Here is a 20,198-nt window from a genome sequence, read left to right as displayed (position 1 = left end):
TCCAAGCAGAACATTGTGGCGCTCACTGAGCAACCTAATACATCTCAAAGCAAGGCATGCTATAGAAATGCAAGTAATGCTGCAAACTGCTCATGTTTAAAATGGAAAGGAGGCACAGTATGCATGAGAAGTTCCAGTCTGCTTATGAGATCCCATGGTGATCATTGGAGTACAGTTTTTACAGAACAGTACAGAACAGAACAGGCCCTTCAGCCCACGATGTTGTGCTAACCACTGATCCCTCATGTGTGCACCCTCAAATTTCTGTGACCATATGCATGTCCAGGAGTCTCTTAAATGTCCCCAATGACCCTGCCTCCACAACTGCTGCTGGCAACGTATTCCATGCTCTCACAACTCTCTGTGTAAAGAACCCGCCTCTGATATCCCCTCTATACTTTCCTCCAACCAGCTTAAAACTATGACCCCTCGGGTTAGTCATTTCTGCCCTGGGAAATAGTCTCCGGCTATTGATTCTATCTATGCCTCTCATTATCTTGTATACCTCAATTAGATTCCCTCTTCACCACCTCCTTTTCTTCAATGAAAAAAGTCCAAGCTCAGTCAACCTCTCCTCATAAGATAAGCCCTCCAGTCCAGACAGCATCCTGGTGAACCCTCTCCAAAGCATCCACATCTTTCTTATAACAGGGCAACCAGAACTGGACGCAGTATTCCAAGTGCGGTCTAACCAAAGTTTTATAGAGCTGCAACAAGATCTCACGATTCTTAAACTCAATCCTCCTGTTAATGAAAGCCAAAACACCATATGCTTTCTTAACAACCCTGTCCACTTGGGTGGCCATTTTAAGGGATCTATGTACTTGCACCCCAAGATCCCTCTGTTCCTCCACACTGCCAAGAATCCTATCCTTAATCCTGTACTCAGCTTTCAAATTCGACCTTCCAAAATGCATCACCTTGCATTTATCCAGGTTGAACTCCATCTGCCACCTCTCAGCCCATCTCTGCATCCTGTCAATGTCCCACTGCAACCTACAACAGCCCTCTATACTGTCAATGACACCTCCAACCTTTGTGTCATCTGCAAACTTGCTGACCCATCCTTCAATCCCCTCATCCAAGTCATTAATAAAAATTACAAACAATAGAGGCCCAAGGACAGAGCCCTGTGGAACATCACTCACCACTGACTTCCAGGCAGAATATTTTCCTTCTACTACCACTCGCTGTCTTCTGTTGGCCAGCCAAACCTGTATCCAGACAGCTATCTTCCCCTCAATCCCATTCCTCTTGACCTTCTGAATGAGCCTATCATGCGGAACCTTATCAAATGCCTTTTTGAAGTCCATATACACCACATCCACTGCTTGACCCTCATCAACGTTTCTAGTCACATCCTCAAAGAACTCGATAAGGTTTGTGACGCATGACCTGCCCCTCACAAAGCCGTGTTGACTGCATTTCATCAAGCCATGCTCTTCCAGATGGTCATAAATCCTATCCCTTAGAATCCTTTCTTACACCTTGCAGACGACAGATGTGAGACTTACTGGTATGTAATTGCCGGGGATTTCCCTATTTCCTTTCTTGAAGAGAGGAATTACATTTGCCTCTCTCCAGTCCTCAGGTACGACTCCAATGGAGAGCGAGGATGAAAAGATCTTCGCAAGTGGCGAAGCAATTACACTTCTCATTTCCCAAAGCAACTGAGGACAAATCTGGTCTGGGCCTGGCAACTTTCAATCTTAATGTTTGACAAAATTTTCAGCACATCAGCTTCCTCTATCTCTATCCATTTCAGCATGCACACCTGCTCTTCAAAGGTTTCATTCACCACAAAGTTTGTTTCTTCCGTAAAGACAGAAGCAAAAAACTCATTTAGGGCTTCCCCTACCTCCTCAGACTTCACACACAAATTCCCTATGCTATCCCTGATTGGCCCTACTCTTTCTTTGACCATTCTCTTATTCCTCACATAAGTGTAAAATGCCTTTGTGTTTTCCCTCATCTGTTCTGCCAAGCCTTTCTTGGGCCCCTCCTGGCTCTCCACAGCCCATTTTTAAGCTCCTTCCTTGCCTGCCTGTAATCCTGTAGAGCTGAGCTTGACCCTAGCTTCCTCCACCTTATGTAAGCTCCACCACTCTTGTCATCCAAGGTTCCTTTATCTTACCACTTCTTACCTGTCTCAGAGGGATATATTTATTTATCACTTGCAACAACTGTTCCTTAAACAGTCTCCACATGTCTATAGTGCCTTTATCTTGGAACAACTGCTCCCAATCCATGCTTCCTAACTCATGTCTAATCGCATCATAGTTTCCTCTTCCCCAATTAAACATCCTCTCATTTTGCCTAATCCTCTCCTTCTCCATAGCTATGTAGAATGTGAGGCAGTTGTGGTCACTATCACCAAAATGCTCTCTCTGATACCTGCCACGGCTCGTTTCCAAGCACTAAGTCTAGAATGGCCTCTCCCCTCGTCAGCCTGTCAACCTACTGAGTTAGAATATCCTCCTGAACACACCTTACAAAAACAGCTCCATTCAAACCTTCTGCTCGAAGGAGGTTCCAATCAATATTGGGAAAGTTAAAGTCATCCATTATAACAACCCTACTACGTCCACACTTTTCCAAAATCTGCTGACCTATGCTTTCTTCCATCTCCCTGCTGCTATTGGGGGGCCTGTAGTAAACCCCTAAAGAGGGGACTGCCCCCTTGCTGTTCCTAATTTCCACCCATACTGACTCGGTAGGCAGATCTTCCTCGACAATGGAAGCTTCTGTAGCTGTGATACCCTCCAAGATCTGCTTAAGAAGCCCTTAGACTATAATGCCCATTTCAAGTTTCTATTAGCGAGATGTAGATTCAACCTTAGCTTCAATACGATCTACAATTTTAGCAGAGAATATTAGATCTGAGGAAGTCCAGGTTCCAAAATAAGTAATTAAATTTTTAAATTTTGAATTATTCCATAACTTACTATTGGTGGACAAAGACAATATCAAAATGCAAGGAAATCTTAAATGACACTACCAATATTTGCATTTTTATATCCCCATTACAAGACCCTAATTGCCAATTTAAAGCAGACACTCAAAATTAATCATTATTGCAGGCATTGGTGTAGTAGCTGGCCATCCAATCACTGCACTTTTCCCCTCTTAAAGGGATACCCATGTGAAACAGAGAAGAGTCCAAGCTTATGAAATGCATTTGTTCTTCTCTACCTTCGATCTCTTGTGCAGCCCCTGTGAGAACATAGCGGTTTGGGTAGAGGTGGAGGAAAAAGAAGACAAAAAGAAAAACAAGTTTAGAAGTCAGCATTGGCCACGTGTGTTTAAAGCTCTTACAAAAATAAGCAATCAGAAGAACATGAATAATACTTAAATTACTGACAACCTGTGGAGGGGAAAACTTGGTGGAGGATAGAGTGTAAGCAATGCAGTCATTAGCATGATATGGTTCACAGTGTGTACTTATCACATCTATTCAGCTCCAAGACCAGACAGCTAATGAAGCCCAACAGAGGCTCTTATTTTCCCTCTCCCTTAAAGCCAAACCTGCACCAAAATGTTTTGTTATGAAAGTTATAGAACATTTTGACATGCATTAATCATCCCAATGATCTCCTGGGCTGGCATGCATCATGACCGACAAACTATTAATTCCTCTGGAAGAAAGAGACATGCAACATTCAGCCAGATCACGACAGAAGCACTTTTGATGCCTTGTGTCAAAAAAACTAAATTAAGCCATTTTTCTGATATTGTAACTGCTAGGTTGGCAGATCGAAGTCCAAGCTCATTAGCACTGCTTCCCTGACAAGTCCACTAACTAATGTACAGTGTGTAGTTAAATCAGTCAATGCACTTATGGTTCAGTAACAAGCAACCCAATCATGTAATACTGAATTATCTTGACAGGAACATTAATAAGTTTTCACTTTGTATCACGCCCCACACACATTGGTGCCTAAAGCTATGGCTGGTCTCACATCTGGAATTCAAACCTAATGTACTTACTGAATGGTTTGAAAAGATAATCAAAGAAGTGCAACCTTACTGCTATAGCAGCTAGGTGTAACCCTGTTGAGGGGACAGGTACATAGTATGTGAGCCTCCATTCATGACAAAGCTGAAAATGTGTTGCTGGTCAAAGCACAGCAGGCCAGGCAGCATCTCAGGAATAGGGAATTCGACATTTTGAGCATAAGCCCTTCATCAGGAATGAAGGGCTTACGCTTTTTGGCTCACATACTAAACTCAACATGAGTTACCAAATGATTGGAGGACAAAAGGAGGGGAAGAAGTTGACAAAGAAGGCAATTAAATAATGAATTATGGTGAAACATCTCCTAGCATTTGGATGGAGAGAGCACAAAACAAAATTGCAAGTGAAGCTTTCTTAGTTAAACAATGTGCACAATGGAAGAACACAAAATTTATAAATACTGAGGTAGTGGACACATGTAGTTCCTCTGTTGCATTATGACTGCTCTAAAGAATAACAGCAAATCTAGCTAAATCTTGGCGAAATTAGAGATATCTGTCCACCAACACATTTTTAAAACCGAAAAGTCAAATCTAAAAGTCAACAGGCAATACAATTGTTCTGAAAATGATTTTAGACTTGCCTTTACAAATTTTCTCAATATCTCCATAGCAACAACCTCATAAGGTCTGCCAATAAGTAACTGAAAAGTCCAAACTGCTATTATAAGGTAGGTCAATATAGGCAGTTAAAATACTTCAAACACGTAATTTTTTTTTTGAAGTGCATCAGCTAAATTATATTTACAGTTCATTCCTTGTCATGTTTATTCCAGATGTATCTAAAGCATAACAATGCAGCAATCTCAATTCTCTGGTCACCATGGAGCAATGGGCTCATTCTGCTCTATTCACCCACTTCACAATTTTCATTACCAATGGAAAAATGTTAACATGAGATGGTGAAGGACTGCATTCAGCCTTGACACAATTAAGTACATCAAACAGGAAAGCGCCTTCCTTTCTGTCCCAAAACAACTGATTTGGTTTCAATCTCAATATTACTAGTGACATTCCATGGGTGAGTGAGCACTGTAACCTATTGGAGCAAGCTTGCTTATAAATGATTTACTGAAATCTATTGGCCTCTGTTTACAATGGTGGCTATGATACAAATGTAAATTGCTTAGCATTGAAGTAACACCAATGTCTCACAAAACTGAAAACAAAAACAGGCTCTTGGCCATTTCAGTTTAGAAATGGTAAGTTGGCCTTCAAAGTGAGAGAATTAGAATGAGTACAGAAGCAGGGAACTCACTGCAATTATATAGGACCTTGTTGAGACACAGCTGGAGCACTATGTTCTGGTTATGGGGGGAGCAAAGGGTTACAACCATGATCATACTGAATGGTGGAATAGTCTTGAAGGAGAGAATGGCCTACTCCTGCTCCAATTTTCTGTTTCCATTCCAGTTCTCTCAATGTAAGATCCAATTCTCTCAAATAATGCAGAGGTTTTGTTCCTACGATTCTAACTTGAAGTCCATCCTTTGTGTCGATCATTTTGCCTAGAACACATTTCCCATATTTCTACGCTGTTTGCCTTTTAGTTTTCTTCTAGTTCTTGCACCTAATCTGAAATAAGTTTCAGTATTTAGCTTTTACACTGTACTCCGTGCAAAGTCATCTTGCACATGAAGAAAAGCCCAAATTTCTTGAGCATGTTCCTAATCTGCACAGCTACTGCCTTTGTGGTTTGGGTTCAAGTATCTCTGCACCGTGGGCAGCACGGTGGCACAGTGGTTAGCACTGCTGCCTCACAGCGTCAGAGACTAGGGGTTCAATTCCCAACTCAGGCGACTGACTGTGTGGAGTTTGCACATTCTCCCAGTGTCTGCGTGGGTTTCCTCCGGGTGCTCCGGTTTCCTCCCACAGTCACAAAAGATGTGCAGGTCAGGTGAATTGGCCATGCTAAATTGCCCGTAGTGTTAGGTAAATGTAGGGGTATGGTTGGGGTGCGCTTCGGCGGATCGGTGTGGACTTGTTGAGCTGAAGGGCCTGTTTCCACACTGTAATCTAATCTAATCACATCGGAGTGTATTTAGGAAAAATTCCTTGGAGGAACCTGTAGGGGAGAGCTCACAGCACAGGAACAGGTAAGTGCACAGTTCTTAAAGTGTAGCTTTGCTGTTGTTTTTTAAAAATAGTGAGTGGAGTGATTTTTTTTTGTTATATGTTTTATTGAGATCGGTCTCTCGATTAAAACTTAAGAACATAAAACATAGGTACAAAGTCATGAAGGGCATGGATAGGGTAAATAGACCAGATCTTTTCCCTGGGGTGGGGATGTCCAAAAATAGAAGGCGTAGGTTTAGCGTAAGAGGGGAAAGGTATAAAAGAGATCCAAGGGGTAACATTTTCATGCAAACGGTGGTGCGTGCATGAAAAGGCTGCTAAGGATGTGGTGCAGGCTGATACAATTACAACATTTAAAAGACATCTGGACTGGTATATGAATAGGAAGGGTTGAGAATGATATGGACTAAATGCAGGCAAATGGGACTAGATTAATTTAGAATATCTGGTCAGCATGGATGAGTTGGACCGAAGGTTTTGTTTCTACACTGTACATCTCTATGACTCTATGTTCTTATACCAAAGATGATACCACAGCATCAATGTCACTGTCCTCCAGAGGCCTAGGCTAAATGTTCAGGGGGCACAGATTTCAATCCTACCACAGAAGCTGGTGGAATTTGAATTCAATACTAGTTTAGTTGTGACCATGAAACCATTGTTGATTTTTGCAAAACCGTAGTTGATTCACTAATGTTCTTTAGGGGAGAAAATCTGCCAGCCTTATCGGGTCTGACCAACATCAGACACCAAATCCATAGCACTTGTGTGACTCTTAGCTGTCCTCTGAAATGGCCAAGCGGGTCACTCTGTTCAAGGGCAATAAATGCCAGCCTGACCATGATAAACACTGAAAGAATAAAAGAAACAAAACGAGTGTGGTTTGAAACCCCAGGAAAGATTTTGTTTTAAATTTCTATGGTCATTTACTGCTTGAGCAGCTGAGAACTTGGCAGTGTGATGTGTCTTGGTAGAGGAAGTGCTATGAGGAGCCTTGCAGATGAGAAATGGGGCAAAATGAGCAGAGTAACAGACGCACAGGCCAGGGATGGGGTGGCAAAGATGCACTGGGAAAAAGCAGAGAAACCTGGAAGATATGCTCTTAATTGTTGTATACCTCTCTAGTAGAGGTTTTCTTGAAACTTACCACTGTTCTGTTTCAACAGGTGCCTTGCTCAGGAACTGGTGAAAATGCTTGTTGGTCCTTTGTGTCTCTGCATTTGTTCATGAGGCTTCTACTTCAGTTCCCCCCGGGTAGCCATAGCTAAAACCAACAACATCAAAATAACAAAATGGTACAGAGTGGAGAATGGAGCAACTCTATTTTAACCTCACTCTCCACTCTGTTGCCATTGAATGAAGAGGGGTTAAAACTCACCTTGGGAATAAGCTTTGAGACTCTGACTTGAATTGCCTCCAAGACTCGTACATCTTATCTGAAGTCTAGAAATGGAACAGTTTAAGACCGACTCCATATGCGTTAAGATCATAACTCACTTGTACTCTGCTCAACAGGATGCATACATCCTGTCTGATTTATTGCATTGATAGCTTTCTGCAGCGACCAGATTAATTGATCATCAAGTCAATTGCTTTATCCTTGGTATGTTTGCTGCCCCCTGGTAAAGATGTTGTCATTTTTACTGATAATGTTGTCATTCATTTTTGCCCATACTGAATTTTATCTGCCATTGTTTTTACAATTACAGCCATAGTCACAGATATCAAGCTATCCATGAAAGGGAATGCATTTAATTATACAGACCTTTAAGTAAAAGCATTATGAGAACACTTAATATTTAATGCTTAATACTGCTTGGTGAATTAATTTGTGAAGGATTGTGAAAAATGGATTAGGTTTTGTGGAAATACTTGGGGGTGGTTTCTTTAAGAAATGTCATTGAAAGTTCAGTGTACGCACTGGAGGTATACTTTTAAAAACCAAGGCTTCTTGGATATCACATAATGCGGGATAATTGCTTGCTTTCTTGCAAACCCCTATTGTCACTATTTTGACCAACAACTGGCTGAAAGAAACCTTATTAAATCTGTTTCAGTCAGAGGGAAACCTGCTAAGAATAGGTAGAATTGAAGGAAGCTTGCTGAAAACAAACTGAAAATGTGTCGCTGGAAAAGTGCAGCAGGTCAGGCAGCATCCAAGGAGCAGGAGAATTGACGCTTCGGGCATGAGCCCTTCTTCAGGAATGAGCTGCCCAGCTAAACTCTCCCATTTCTGAGAAGAAAAACCCTCTATATCAATTCAAGGTGAAACCTATTTGCAAAAGCATATATGCAATAACACCAAGGTTCTATATTCTGAACAAGCTAGACTTCAGAGAAAATGGTGCATGATGAGTAATTTGACCGTATAGAATCACAGAATCCCTATAGTGTGGAAGCAGGCCATTCGGGTCAATACCAACCCTCTGAAGGTCCCCTATTCCCACCTCCCACCCCCCACCCTGTAACCTTGCATTTCCCATGGCGAATCCACCTACCCTGCACATTTTTGGATCACAATGGGGCAATCAAACTGGGTTCCTGGTGCTGGGAAGCAGCAGTGCTAGCCGCTGAGTCAGCATGCCACTCCCTGGCGTTCCATACGTCAGAGCAACAATCAGAGTCATACAACACGGAAACAGACCCTTCAATCCAACCAGTCCATGCTGACCATAATCCCAAAATAAACAAGTTCCACCTGCCTGCTCCTGGCCCATATCCCTCCAAACCTTTCTTATTCATGTATTTATCCAAACGTCTTTAAAAATGCTGTAAAGTGTACCAACATCCACCACTTCCTCAAAATCCGACAATTTATTCTTTTGCCTTGACGAATAACCCATTGGTCAAAGGGCCATTCTTTTCAAAGTGGAATTCAATTTTTACCTTTTCTTCAATAGGAGACACTTCAGAGGGATAACCATCTGTGTTTCTATACTACTGACTGCATATGTTAAGCAGTAAAGATGCAATAATTATGTTTATTTTGATGGTACAAAAGTAATTGTGTTTATTAAGAAACCCAGTTGATAGATATTTTTGTTTAAAACCCAATGTGGCATTTAATTGGCCTGTTTGGTAACTGAAAGAAAAATCTGTTTATTGTATATTGAGACCCATGAACATTAATCCAACCTCAGTTTTAACAATGTTTATACAAATATTAAAAATTGGGATTCTCAAAAACTTCAATTATTACCCAATTCTCAGGCCAACAAATACCCCTAAACTATCATCAGAAACAGATTTTTTTGACCAATTGTCTCATTAGTGATTGTGGGAGCTTGCCACATGCAGATTAACATTTGCTCTCAGTTTCATGTTCCAGCCTGCAGCTATCTCCATTCTGTGCCAGTGTGTTATTGACTTATATGGTTGTCTTTACATCCAAAATGTATTAGATTAGATTAGATTACTTACAGTGTGGAAACAGGCCCTTCGGCCCAACAAGTCCACACCGACCCACCGAAGCGCAACCCACCCATACCCCTACATTTACCCCTTACCTAATACTACGGGCAATTTAGCATGGCCAATTCACCTGACCCGCACATCTTTGGACTGTGGGAGGAAACCGGAGCACCCAGAGGAAACCCACGCAGACACGGGGAGAACGTGCAAACTCCATACAGTCTGTTGCCTGAGTCGGGAATTGAACCCGGGTCTCAGGCGCTGTGAGGCAGCAGTGCTAACAACTGTGCCACCGTGCCGCCCACTAAGTTGAGTCAATGATTAGATCTCATTCCAGTCAGCACGGGAAGATCGTATTCTCATTGCAAAATGCAGTGTCAATGAAAACTCAATTTAGAAGTAAAAATCATGCTTCTATCTTGCATGTTGAATACTGACACAATAAAAAAAAGTTGTCGTCAGTTCCTTCAATGACAATGACTCAAAGTTATGTTATGCTGAGTCACTTTGGCAAGGAAAGGTTGCAATTCAATTCCTGGCACAAGTTGTCACGTCTTACACATGTTAATGGTTGGGGTGGTGTTACAGGCAAAGAAATTCAGAAATCTAGTTTCCAGCTTCTGATAAAACTTACAAACTTCAACGTAGATAAGTTGGATAAATTAGGAGAGCTTCCCTTAGAGAAGGTCATGAGGAGATTTGACTGAGGTGTTTGAAAATGTCTGGACAGAATGGATAGGGGAGAAACAAAACATTCCCATTGATGGGAGAATTAGGAACAAGAGGACAAAGATTTAAGATAATTGGCAAAATGAGTAATGGTGAAATAAAGGAAATCTTTTTTTCTGTGGTGAATCGTTAAGAGTCTGGAATGTGACACCTGAATGTATGGTGAAGCAGGTTCAATCAAGACTTAAGAGGAAATTGGAATTATCTGAAAAAGATAACTAATAACTTATTCAGGAAAGTCTATGCAAATGTGCATTGGGAAGGGATAGATGTGAACTTAGCTCCAATAACTTCCACAGTCACAAAGCGTTGACAATCTTATGAAGGTTTGGTATCAAAGGCTCACATGGAATGACCCCCTAACATGAACCAATGCATTCAGCACAAGTGGAGGAGGAAAAGTAGGGCAGAGCAATTTCAACAAATTGGTAGGAAAAAATCTCAAAGAATTCAGCATGTTAACAAAAACCATCTGCCGGCTTTATTTACCATCCATGTCAACTAGTCTTGTCTGATGAAAGGAACTGTACATTCTGATCAGAGCCCAGTGCAGTGCAGTGAATCAGAGCTACCCCAGCAGCTCTGATTCACTGCACTTGCCATTAATCAGAAGCAAAGGGTCACATCAACTTTCCAGATTTAGAAACAGCGTGACCAACACTATACACGTGTAGATGCAGCACAAAGGCTGTGGACAGGTTCTCAATATTAACGATCACTAGAAAGAGCACGAAGCCCCAAACTTGCTTTGTGACAGGCCAAATGTATTATACAGGTACCAGAACAGGAGTGTGGTATAACAGGCACATTGAATCTAAGGTGTTGCTCAGTCACTCAGATGCTGAACACAAAAGCTTGTCAAGGCAGTCCTTTAAATGTGAAAAAGGATTAAGCACTGACAAAATGAATGTGATGAAAATGCACCATGTGCACCAAGTTAACTCAGGAAATAATTTTAGTCTACCAGAACATTGTGGTCCAGAGTGCTGGGTTTCAGTTTATGGATTTTCCAGTTAGTGAACATTCCACTTGAGGTGGTATTTCAGGGACTCGGGGAGCTGCCAGCATTTATTAGAGCTGTAGCAAAAGGTGTGTGGTGATTGCATACCCAGCCAGGTGGTTGCTGAAGGGCGTGACCTGGAAGAACGTAACACATCCATTGGTGGGGACGGAGTAAGATGGTGGGTTGAGCAGAGTGTAATTCATGAACTTGGATTCAGAAACCCAATCGAGGGTCCCTGCTATTTGGTGGCCGAGCTGCAGTTAACAAGAGGCAGGTTGCAGGTAAAACAGGATTGACACCCACAGGTAAGTGGCATGGGGTGACAAGGGCAAGCCATGCTACTGATAATGGTCTATTAATCACATCACTCCTCAGGACTTGATTAACTCCGTGGGATTAGTTTAATTAAAACAGTAATACATGGAAGATGTTACTAATCAGACATTCCAGTAAACCAACTACTCTCTGTGTGCAGCTTGCAAACCCACAGCAGACTAACAGGCTGAGTCACAACACGGTATTCCACAGAGTTCTAAAAGGGTGACCTCTCTTAAAAGCATGGCATAGGAGACACTTGGTTCAGGGTGGGGGAGGTGAATTAAATAGTTTAAGACACATAGAAGGAGAAGCACTCCTGCCCCTCAAGCTCCAAGTGCACTTTTGTCACCCTGACCCTTGTCACCACTGTGAATCTCATTCTCCTCCTTGTAGCCTCAAACAGCTCGTGTTAACCAATCCTGCGTATGGGCTTTTTGGAGCAATGGGTGACATATTTCTGAATCACAATGTGTCTGCGCTTCTTGCCAATCAGTTCAAAGCTTTAAGGGACCATTGAGGAGCCCACAGGCACTGCTCAGCTGTGTTCCTTTTTGTCTGCATCACAGAAGAATGATGGGAGGAAGGATGACAATTGTCAAGTGCAGAGGAGATCGAAGATGACACAGAACCGAGCCTAAAATGGTAGAGATGAGGAGAAGATATAAATATTTGACTGCAATTTGAGGGAAAAACGGAGAAATTTGATTGGAAGCTCCTAAAATCGGATTGTCTGTACCTCCTCAATTCTTGGGGTAAAACAGAATCTGTTCAATTTGGTTTCATGCTGTTTGCATACCAATTCCGGTGACCCACATAAATTTTAGCTGGCACTATAAGCCGCAGACATTACATATATGTAGTAAAGATATAGGATCTGTGGCACAGACAAAACAAAATGTGGTCTGTTGGGAAAAATAAATTGCCAATTCAGTGGTTACAGACAAACCATGTCCTCTCAGCAACGCACACGGCAAAGACGTGGACTGCAGGAGATGAGAATGACATCATGCCAAATAACATGCACCTCCTGCATCAATCTTCATTATTGTGTATCACGTTGGTCGTACACCACACTGTTGATTATTGAGATTGTGTTTTATTAAACCTATGCATTCAAGAGGGTGGAAAGGAAGCGAGCTAAAATGACAGAATGGAATGTTTTATTACAACTTCTATTTTCAGCTCAGCTGGACACACTACAGGATTTGGAAGAATAGATTTCGAATCCAAACAATTGTCACAGCCTTTCAATGAACGCAACCTTTTGTCACATTAGTCATTGCCTACAACATTAAGGAAATGAGCTTCCCTGACAATTAATAGCTCTGCTCCCTTCAGGGCACACAAGCTGTTGCCATGGCGGACGGCTCCTGCTCATCACCAGTGCGACCTGCACTGGTGCAGGAATTATGTTCTTTCAGCATTTCTGTGATTGTGTCCCAGTCCTGCCATTTGACTGATGGACAAGAATTCGACACTGAAGGATGAAAGTCCAGGGGATGTTACCAACCGAGACACCTCAAAAATAAGCAGATTATACCCAGGATTCAAATGCCACATTGCACAGAACACAATCAAATGTCAACCTTGTTGAGGATTGAGGCAATACTAAATGTCTACCTAATCTACTGTTGCATCTAAATGCACAAAGGTTGTATCTTGCAAGATGATAAAATTGCCAAGCTGGCTAGCAATGTAAAATCTAATCAAGGACGCGAGCTGTCTCATATCTATATTGAACAAGCAGGGAGGAGGAGGAAAAAAGATTACAACAATACTGCAGGAACCAGTCCACTCTGTTGACAATCCATGTCAAAGAGGTCTTTGGTGGACTGAAATTGATTTGCCAATTTGTAATTACATCTAGGGGGGGTAAGGGAACAATTCTTTGCAGAAGGCTTGACAAATTGAAAAATGTTTCCTGTTGCTTTCGTCACTTTCAGAAACAAATGCTGGTCAATACACTAACAGTAGAATGGTCAACGGAAGGCCATAGCAACTGTATCTAAGGCAATAAAGAGAGATATTTGTCCTCGCACCTTTCATTCTCAAATCACCATTTGATGATTTTTTTTCCCCCTGCATTCACAGGGACAATTACAGAGCACCAAGTGCCAACGAGAGTGCGACAGCTGGAGCATTTGTCAGCATCAGCTTGCCACAGTGGGCAGGAGAAAACATTGTGCATGCTTCCTTTTAACTCAGCTCACGTTGCACAGGTAGGCTACCACACTCATTTCAGATAGGGAAAAACCAAACGTTAAATAGCAAACAAACCCAGAAGAAGTCTGCCCCCTCTGGATTTCAGTCAGTCTGTAATATTTTAGTGGGCTTTCACATACGTTGGTGCCTACAGAGTTTGGGACGGGGGAAGGGGAGAAAATGGGGAACCGAACACTAAGCATTCAGCTGTCATTCAACTCGAACAGAGCATTTCAGACATGCAAACAGATCTCTCGGTCCAATACATCCGCACTGACTAGATATCCCGATCTGACCTTGTCCCATTTGCCAGCACTTGGTCCATATCCCTTTAAACCCTTCCTATTCATATACCCATCTAGGTGCCTTTTAGATGTTATAATTGTACCCACCTCCACTACTTCCTGTGGCAGCTCATTCTATACACACACCACCCTCTGCGTGAAAAAAGCTACCCCTCAGGTCCTTTTTAAATCTTTCACCTTAAACCTATGCCCTCTCATTTTGGACACCCTTAGCCTGGGAAAGAGACTTTGACTACTCACCCTATCCATGCACCTCATGATTTTATAAACCTCTGTAAAGTCACCCCACATTTCCAGGGAACAAATTTAAACTAAGGATTCTCTGCTATTTGCAGTCAAGGAAACATGAATAGCATATGTGAGGTGACAATAAACAATCACTCAAATATGGCATTAACACATTCCAAGTTCCCTCTTCCCCTGTTTATAACAAATAAATTTGGAGCCACTTATCAAATGTGCGATGTGCAGCATTTGGTTAACACTTGTAATGCTTATCAATGACCTGAATCTTTCCTCACCCAAGGATCTGCTCTGAGAAATCTCATTTTGTTCTGGTCCATTGCAAGTAGATACTCAAACTCCAACCACAGCCGCGGACCTGCTTCCCTCCTGGTTCCATTCCTATTCAAGTCCATGCTGTAACCAGGCTACAATTTAAAGCAGGGACCTGGGAATTTAAATTGCTCCAATTTCTTCAACAAAAATGCTGCACTTAACCACCATTTTAGTTAGCTGTTGGGATTGATTTCCAGAATTTTGATGCAGTGACAGTGAAGGAATTGTGACACTGCTTCAAGCCAAGACTTGAAACATTGTCGGACCTTTTTGCTCACGGCAGTATTCATGCTTCAACATATCACTGACAGAACCATGACACTGTGTGAGTCACTTCATTTACAAAACTAGCAAAATGATAGTGAGGGCACCCTCCACTGCTGCACAATGTCCCATATCATCATTAAGCTCTGGTGGTGAAGCTCACTGTCAGCATTTCTGCAGAAGGAAATGTTTGCTCAAGTTAAAAGTGACAGTTACTCATTTGTCATCTGCGGCCAGAGACTCTTTTCAGTCTAAGTTTGGTAAACACTGGACATGTTCCCTCTGTCTATTTTCATCCTTCCCAATCAATGGCCAAGTTGGACCTGCTGCATCTGGCTCTCCAACTTGCCATAAGTCACACGTGCTTTGTAAATTAATAATCTAGCTGAACATTATACATTTGGCAAAATATCTGCTTTTGAAGAGTGTATAGACAGTAAAGGACTTGAGCTCAAGCTGAACTTGAAATTCCAGCTTCTGGAATGTTCCTTCAGACTGAATTGTAATATTAATTTGCTGCCTAATTTCCCTCTTTCTTCCCCAGTTGGTATAAAACCCACCCCTGTGTACTGCATCTATATCTATGACGACTGTAATTATGTACCAAGGTGGATCAAATTTGTCCCATGAAGCAGTTACATAATCCAAACAAACCACATTCTAATCATCTGCCTTGGCAATTTTGTGGAACACGAGGTTCTAGTTTTTCAACTCTGTTCACTGACAGAACCAAAACAATGGAACCCAATTCTAAACAGTGGGAGGGTCCGAAAGGTCTCATTTATAATTGAGGAAAGACCTTTGGACTTAGAAGTAAGAGTAGGCCATTTGCTCCATGGAGCCGGTACTGCCATTCAATAAGATCATTGCTGATTAGGTTGTGGTCTTAGCTCCAGTTCTCTATGTAAAGTTAAAAATTCTAACACCAGGTTACAGTCCAACAGGTTTATTTGGAAGCACTAGCTTTTGGAGCGCTGCTGCTTCATCAGGTGCTTCACCATCTGATGAAGGAACAGCGCTCCAAAAGCTAGTGCTTCCAATTAAACCTGATGGACTATAACCTGGCGTTGTGTGCTTTTTAACTTTGTACGCCCCACTTCAACATTGGCACCTCCACAGCACGACTTTTCTGTATAGCTCTCCATTAGCCTTGATTCCCTCATCTATCAACAGTTTGTCTAACGATGCCTTGAATAAGTTCAGTGACATAATCTCCATTACATTACATTCTGAGGAGGTAAGCCTTTTAAACAAGACTCCTGGCTCAACATTCGGCCTGTGTCAAGTTGGCTGAACCGAATAGAGTTGGTATAGAATTCACAGCATGGGAAAAGACCTTTCAGCACAAGTAACATGTGTTAGTTCCACGAATCTCCTTCTCCCTTCTTCACATACCCTCATCGGTACATCTGGCCATGACTACATAGGAGCAAATGTAAACCATTCAGCCAACTGGGTTTCTCCCACATTTAATGAAGTTATGGTTGACTGTTTTTACTTTGAATTCCATAATTGCCATCTACCTCAAAAAAGCCCCTATTCTCCTGCCTAATAAGAATCTGCCCACCTCTAACTCGAGCTCGAGTACCCCACCCTCTTCAGCTAGAGAGAATTCCAAAGTGGCACAACGCCCTTAGGAAAGAAATTCTCCTTCTATCTGAACAGGGGAGATAGAGAGCAAGAGAGGCAGAGAACAAATGAACCATAGGTTTCTCTTTAATTTATATCCTTTACATAAACATTTTCCAATGTAGATTCAAGACCGAGATCAAATACACAACAGTGAAATGCTCAGAAAACACTATGGGATTGCCAGTAAGATTTTCAGAAGCCAAAATCAATAAAGTCCCTCACTTAAACTGAGTTAGTGAGTCAGGAATGCTTCACATCAGAGTGCACACAGATGGGCAATTCTGAGGTGACACTGCCAGCGAGGATTCACTCTCAGGAGAAAACAACTTGCACTTGAATTTTCAACCTTTGCATGAAATGGTGGGAACATTACCTTCACTATTCATGTTCTGTTCTGAGTGGGCAAGGCTTCATTCATGGTATTTTTGGAAAAAGCCCATTTGACCCGTCATGTCTGTGCTAGTCACCAAGCATCTTTCTATTCTAACCCAATTTTCCAGCATTTGTACCATAGCCAGAGATAGTTTCTAATCAACTCAACACAGATGTTATCATACACCTCTGGAACAGACCTCCTGGCTACAAAGTAGGGACACTACCACAGTGTCACAGGACCCTGCAGTATTGAATCCGATGACATTTCAAGTGCCCAACATAAATCCCCTGAAGGTCTTGGACAATTCCCTCTGATTTCTCCAAGTCATGGCAGAGGCAAGTCTCGAGAGACATTCAAATATCCCAGGTTTTGGTGTTTTGATCCATTTCAGTAACTGCCTGAATAGTGCCCTGATAGTCCACAATGAAACCCTGCGTACGATGGCACTTTATTCTGAAATGATTGGTCTTCTGCATTTTTTGACAAAGTTTTACAACCCCTATTCATCTCTTTAATGTTCCGACCCGTACAGAGTGGAGAAGGCCAATGGCATCAAAATCCAACTTGAAGCAATTAATTATACTGAAAACTACGAGGAAAAGTTGAACAAAAGGGCAACTCACTTTAGACACCGCCTGCCATTCTATTCACAGAGCGAGCTCAGACATTAATGACTGCTGTCGAATAGACAGTAACCACAGCAACGGGCCTAACATGTTCCTAACTCCGTCCTTTCATATATCAGCATTTAATTACTGGATTAAAACGGCAGAACTGTTTATTTTCTGAACTGATTCCAGCTTATTTCTAATTTCAAACACAGAGTGTTTGAATTTGAGGGGAGTGGATAGGGAGGAATAATTCAACAGAATGCAAGCAGCACGCGGCCTCTGCAGGGCTATGAGATACCTCTCAAGTAGATACTGAACACTGCAAGGCAGAGGATGATACACCACCAGAGAACTGAGAGAAGTTTCTCCAGGCATGGGATAGAGCAAAGATGCCCCAAACAGTTGATGGTTCCATCACCAAAAATCAATAAATGCCTCATGCCAAACAAGAATGTACATCTCTATGACTCTATGACGACAAATCCAATCATGCTCAAATTGAGATGTCTTTATAAAAAATCCAGAAGGGGAAAGTGAGGACTGCAAATGCTGAAGATCAGAGCTTAAAAATGCGTTGCTGGAAAAGCGCAGCAGGTCAGGCAGCATCCAAGGAGCAGGAGAATCAACTTTCGAGCATAAGCCCTTCTTCACGAATGAAGGGCTTATGCCCGAAACGTCGATTCTCCTGCTCCTTTGATGCTGCCTGACCTGCTGCGTTTTTCCAGCAACGCATTTTTAAGCTAAAAATCCAGAAGAAGGAGTTTTCATTTGTTTTGTATCAATTTACAGCCACCCATGATCTGGAACTCCTTCGAACAGTAAAAAAAAAGGTTTACTTTCCTCTCTCTGTAATTGAATTTAAAAACCAACACTGTACACACAACTTCCATTTGTTCCAGTAACTACTCCCCTTGCTTTTATTTGGTACAGACTCGATGGATTGAAGGGCCTTTTACTGTTTAGTAGACCTCTATAACTTTATTTAGAAGTATCATGTAGAGTTCTGGCAATATCGTTGCCGTACTGATGCGCTGAGTGCAAAGGAGTCAATGTATGCAATACTTTGTCAAACTAAGCAGGCTATCAACTGTACCAATAAGTTCCAGCATCTCAGCAGTTTAATACATTGTACAAGAGCAGTTTTTAATACAAACCCTCTGATTCCTGTGGGAGAGAAATACATCAGTTTTTAAATGTATTTGATTTACCAAGAAAAAAAATATACGTCAGTTAAGAAACCATCATGCGAAAACCTTAAACAGATGAAAGTAGTTTTTTAAAAACAATTTAAAGCACCACACTTTGCAACTTTGACAGTAATTCCCTCACTGAAGAGTTATACAAGAACTTTTCTCTTTCAATTCTTTTCCCAGTTTGGGTGTTGAATAGTACAAAAAAGAAATTTAATAATAAACGCAAAATAATATGAATGCTAGAAATCTGAAACAAACAAGGGGAGTTCTATCCAACTTGAGGCATCATTGTCTTTGTTTCTCTCTCCATGGTTGCTGCCAGACCTGCAACCTTTCTCTTGAACTGGAACAAAAGCTACCTGCATTGTATTGTCTTTAACATAATAAAATGCTTCCTGGTGGTGCTATAATCCAATTATGATGTTGAACCCACGTGAAATACTCAGACAGATGACCATAATGGAGTGCCTAATTGGAAAATTGAGTATCACAAAAGCATGAAAGGAGTAGATATGGAGAGTGAGGGGGTAACAGCTTGGTGCCAAAGGAAATAAAGACATAGCTACAACCGATAAAGTATTCGAATTAGGGATGAATACCAGGTCAGAATCAGAGGAAGCACATGTCTTGGAAGATTATAGAATAGGAATTCCCCTGACCTTAGGATTAAGGCAACCAATGCATTCTCCAATGACAACTAGTTTAGTTTACTGACTCTTGTACCTTATCTGATCCCTGGCTTTCCTGACCTACCTGCATGCTATCGGCTAAACATGTGAACTCTGCGCTATCACTTTCAGCAGTGATCTTATAAAGGTGATAGTGAGGACTGCAGTGCTGGAGCTTAGGGCCGAGAGTGTGGTGCTGGAAAAGCAGAGCAGGTCAGGCAGCATCCGAGAAGGAGAGTCGACATTTCAGGCAAAAAGGACTTCACCAGGAAGGGTCGACTCTCCTGCTCCTTGGATGCTGCCTAACCTGCTGTGCTTTACCAGCACCACACTGTCGACACAGACCTTGTAAACTCCACTCCATTGGCTGGTTTTCAGCGCACACTCCACATTTTCAAGGACCATAACCACGAGGCCAGGCGGTCACCTTCCAATTTGAAGCTGCATCTTTATTCATGTTGCATGCACCATTTCCCAATTTAACAAAAGCAACCCTTCTAAAACGTGGGACACTGCTGAGGGAGTTGTTTCAGCAGTGACAGCATCTACACTAGGTATAAGAATGTGAAAGGGTTAAGAGAAGGGGCCTTTGTTATTTTGAGAGTGCCCAGAGGACCATCAACATGGTGAAAGATGCTCTGTGATCTGCCGGAAACTTGGTCTTCAAGAGCAAGGAGTTGCAGACTAGCACATTCCAAGGTCCAAAGTCAGATCCACACCCCCCACCAACCCAACCTCCACTCCTGGCACCTTCCCTTACAACCACAAGAAATGCAAAACTTGCATCCACACCTCCCCCCTCACTTCCCTCCAAGGCCCCAAGGGATCCTTCCATATC

At 42.0% G+C, this 20,198-nt stretch overlaps 1 protein-coding gene across 3 annotated transcripts in view; it reads right to left on the bottom strand.

The window, feature by feature from the left end:
• The window catches only part of cadm1a (cell adhesion molecule 1a), a 408,277-nt gene that overhangs the window by 111,223 nt on the left and 276,856 nt on the right, over positions 1–20,198 (bottom strand). For 2 of the 3 annotated variants that reach the window (XM_060846703.1, XM_060846706.1), the window contains exon 2: positions 3,193–3,213. The exons of the other annotated variant lie outside the window; for it this stretch is intronic. In XM_060846703.1, the coding sequence (XP_060702686.1) occupies positions 3,193–3,213 (21 nt within the window). The remainder of the gene's footprint in view (positions 1–3,192; positions 3,214–20,198) is intronic. 3 annotated transcript variants of the gene reach the window in all.

The sequence above is a fragment of the Hemiscyllium ocellatum genome, chromosome 29, assembly GCF_020745735.1.
Source record: "Hemiscyllium ocellatum isolate sHemOce1 chromosome 29, sHemOce1.pat.X.cur, whole genome shotgun sequence".
In the NCBI taxonomy this organism is placed as follows: Eukaryota; Metazoa; Chordata; class Chondrichthyes; order Orectolobiformes; family Hemiscylliidae; genus Hemiscyllium; species Hemiscyllium ocellatum.
This window is presented reverse-complemented; position numbering and strand designations above follow the sequence as displayed.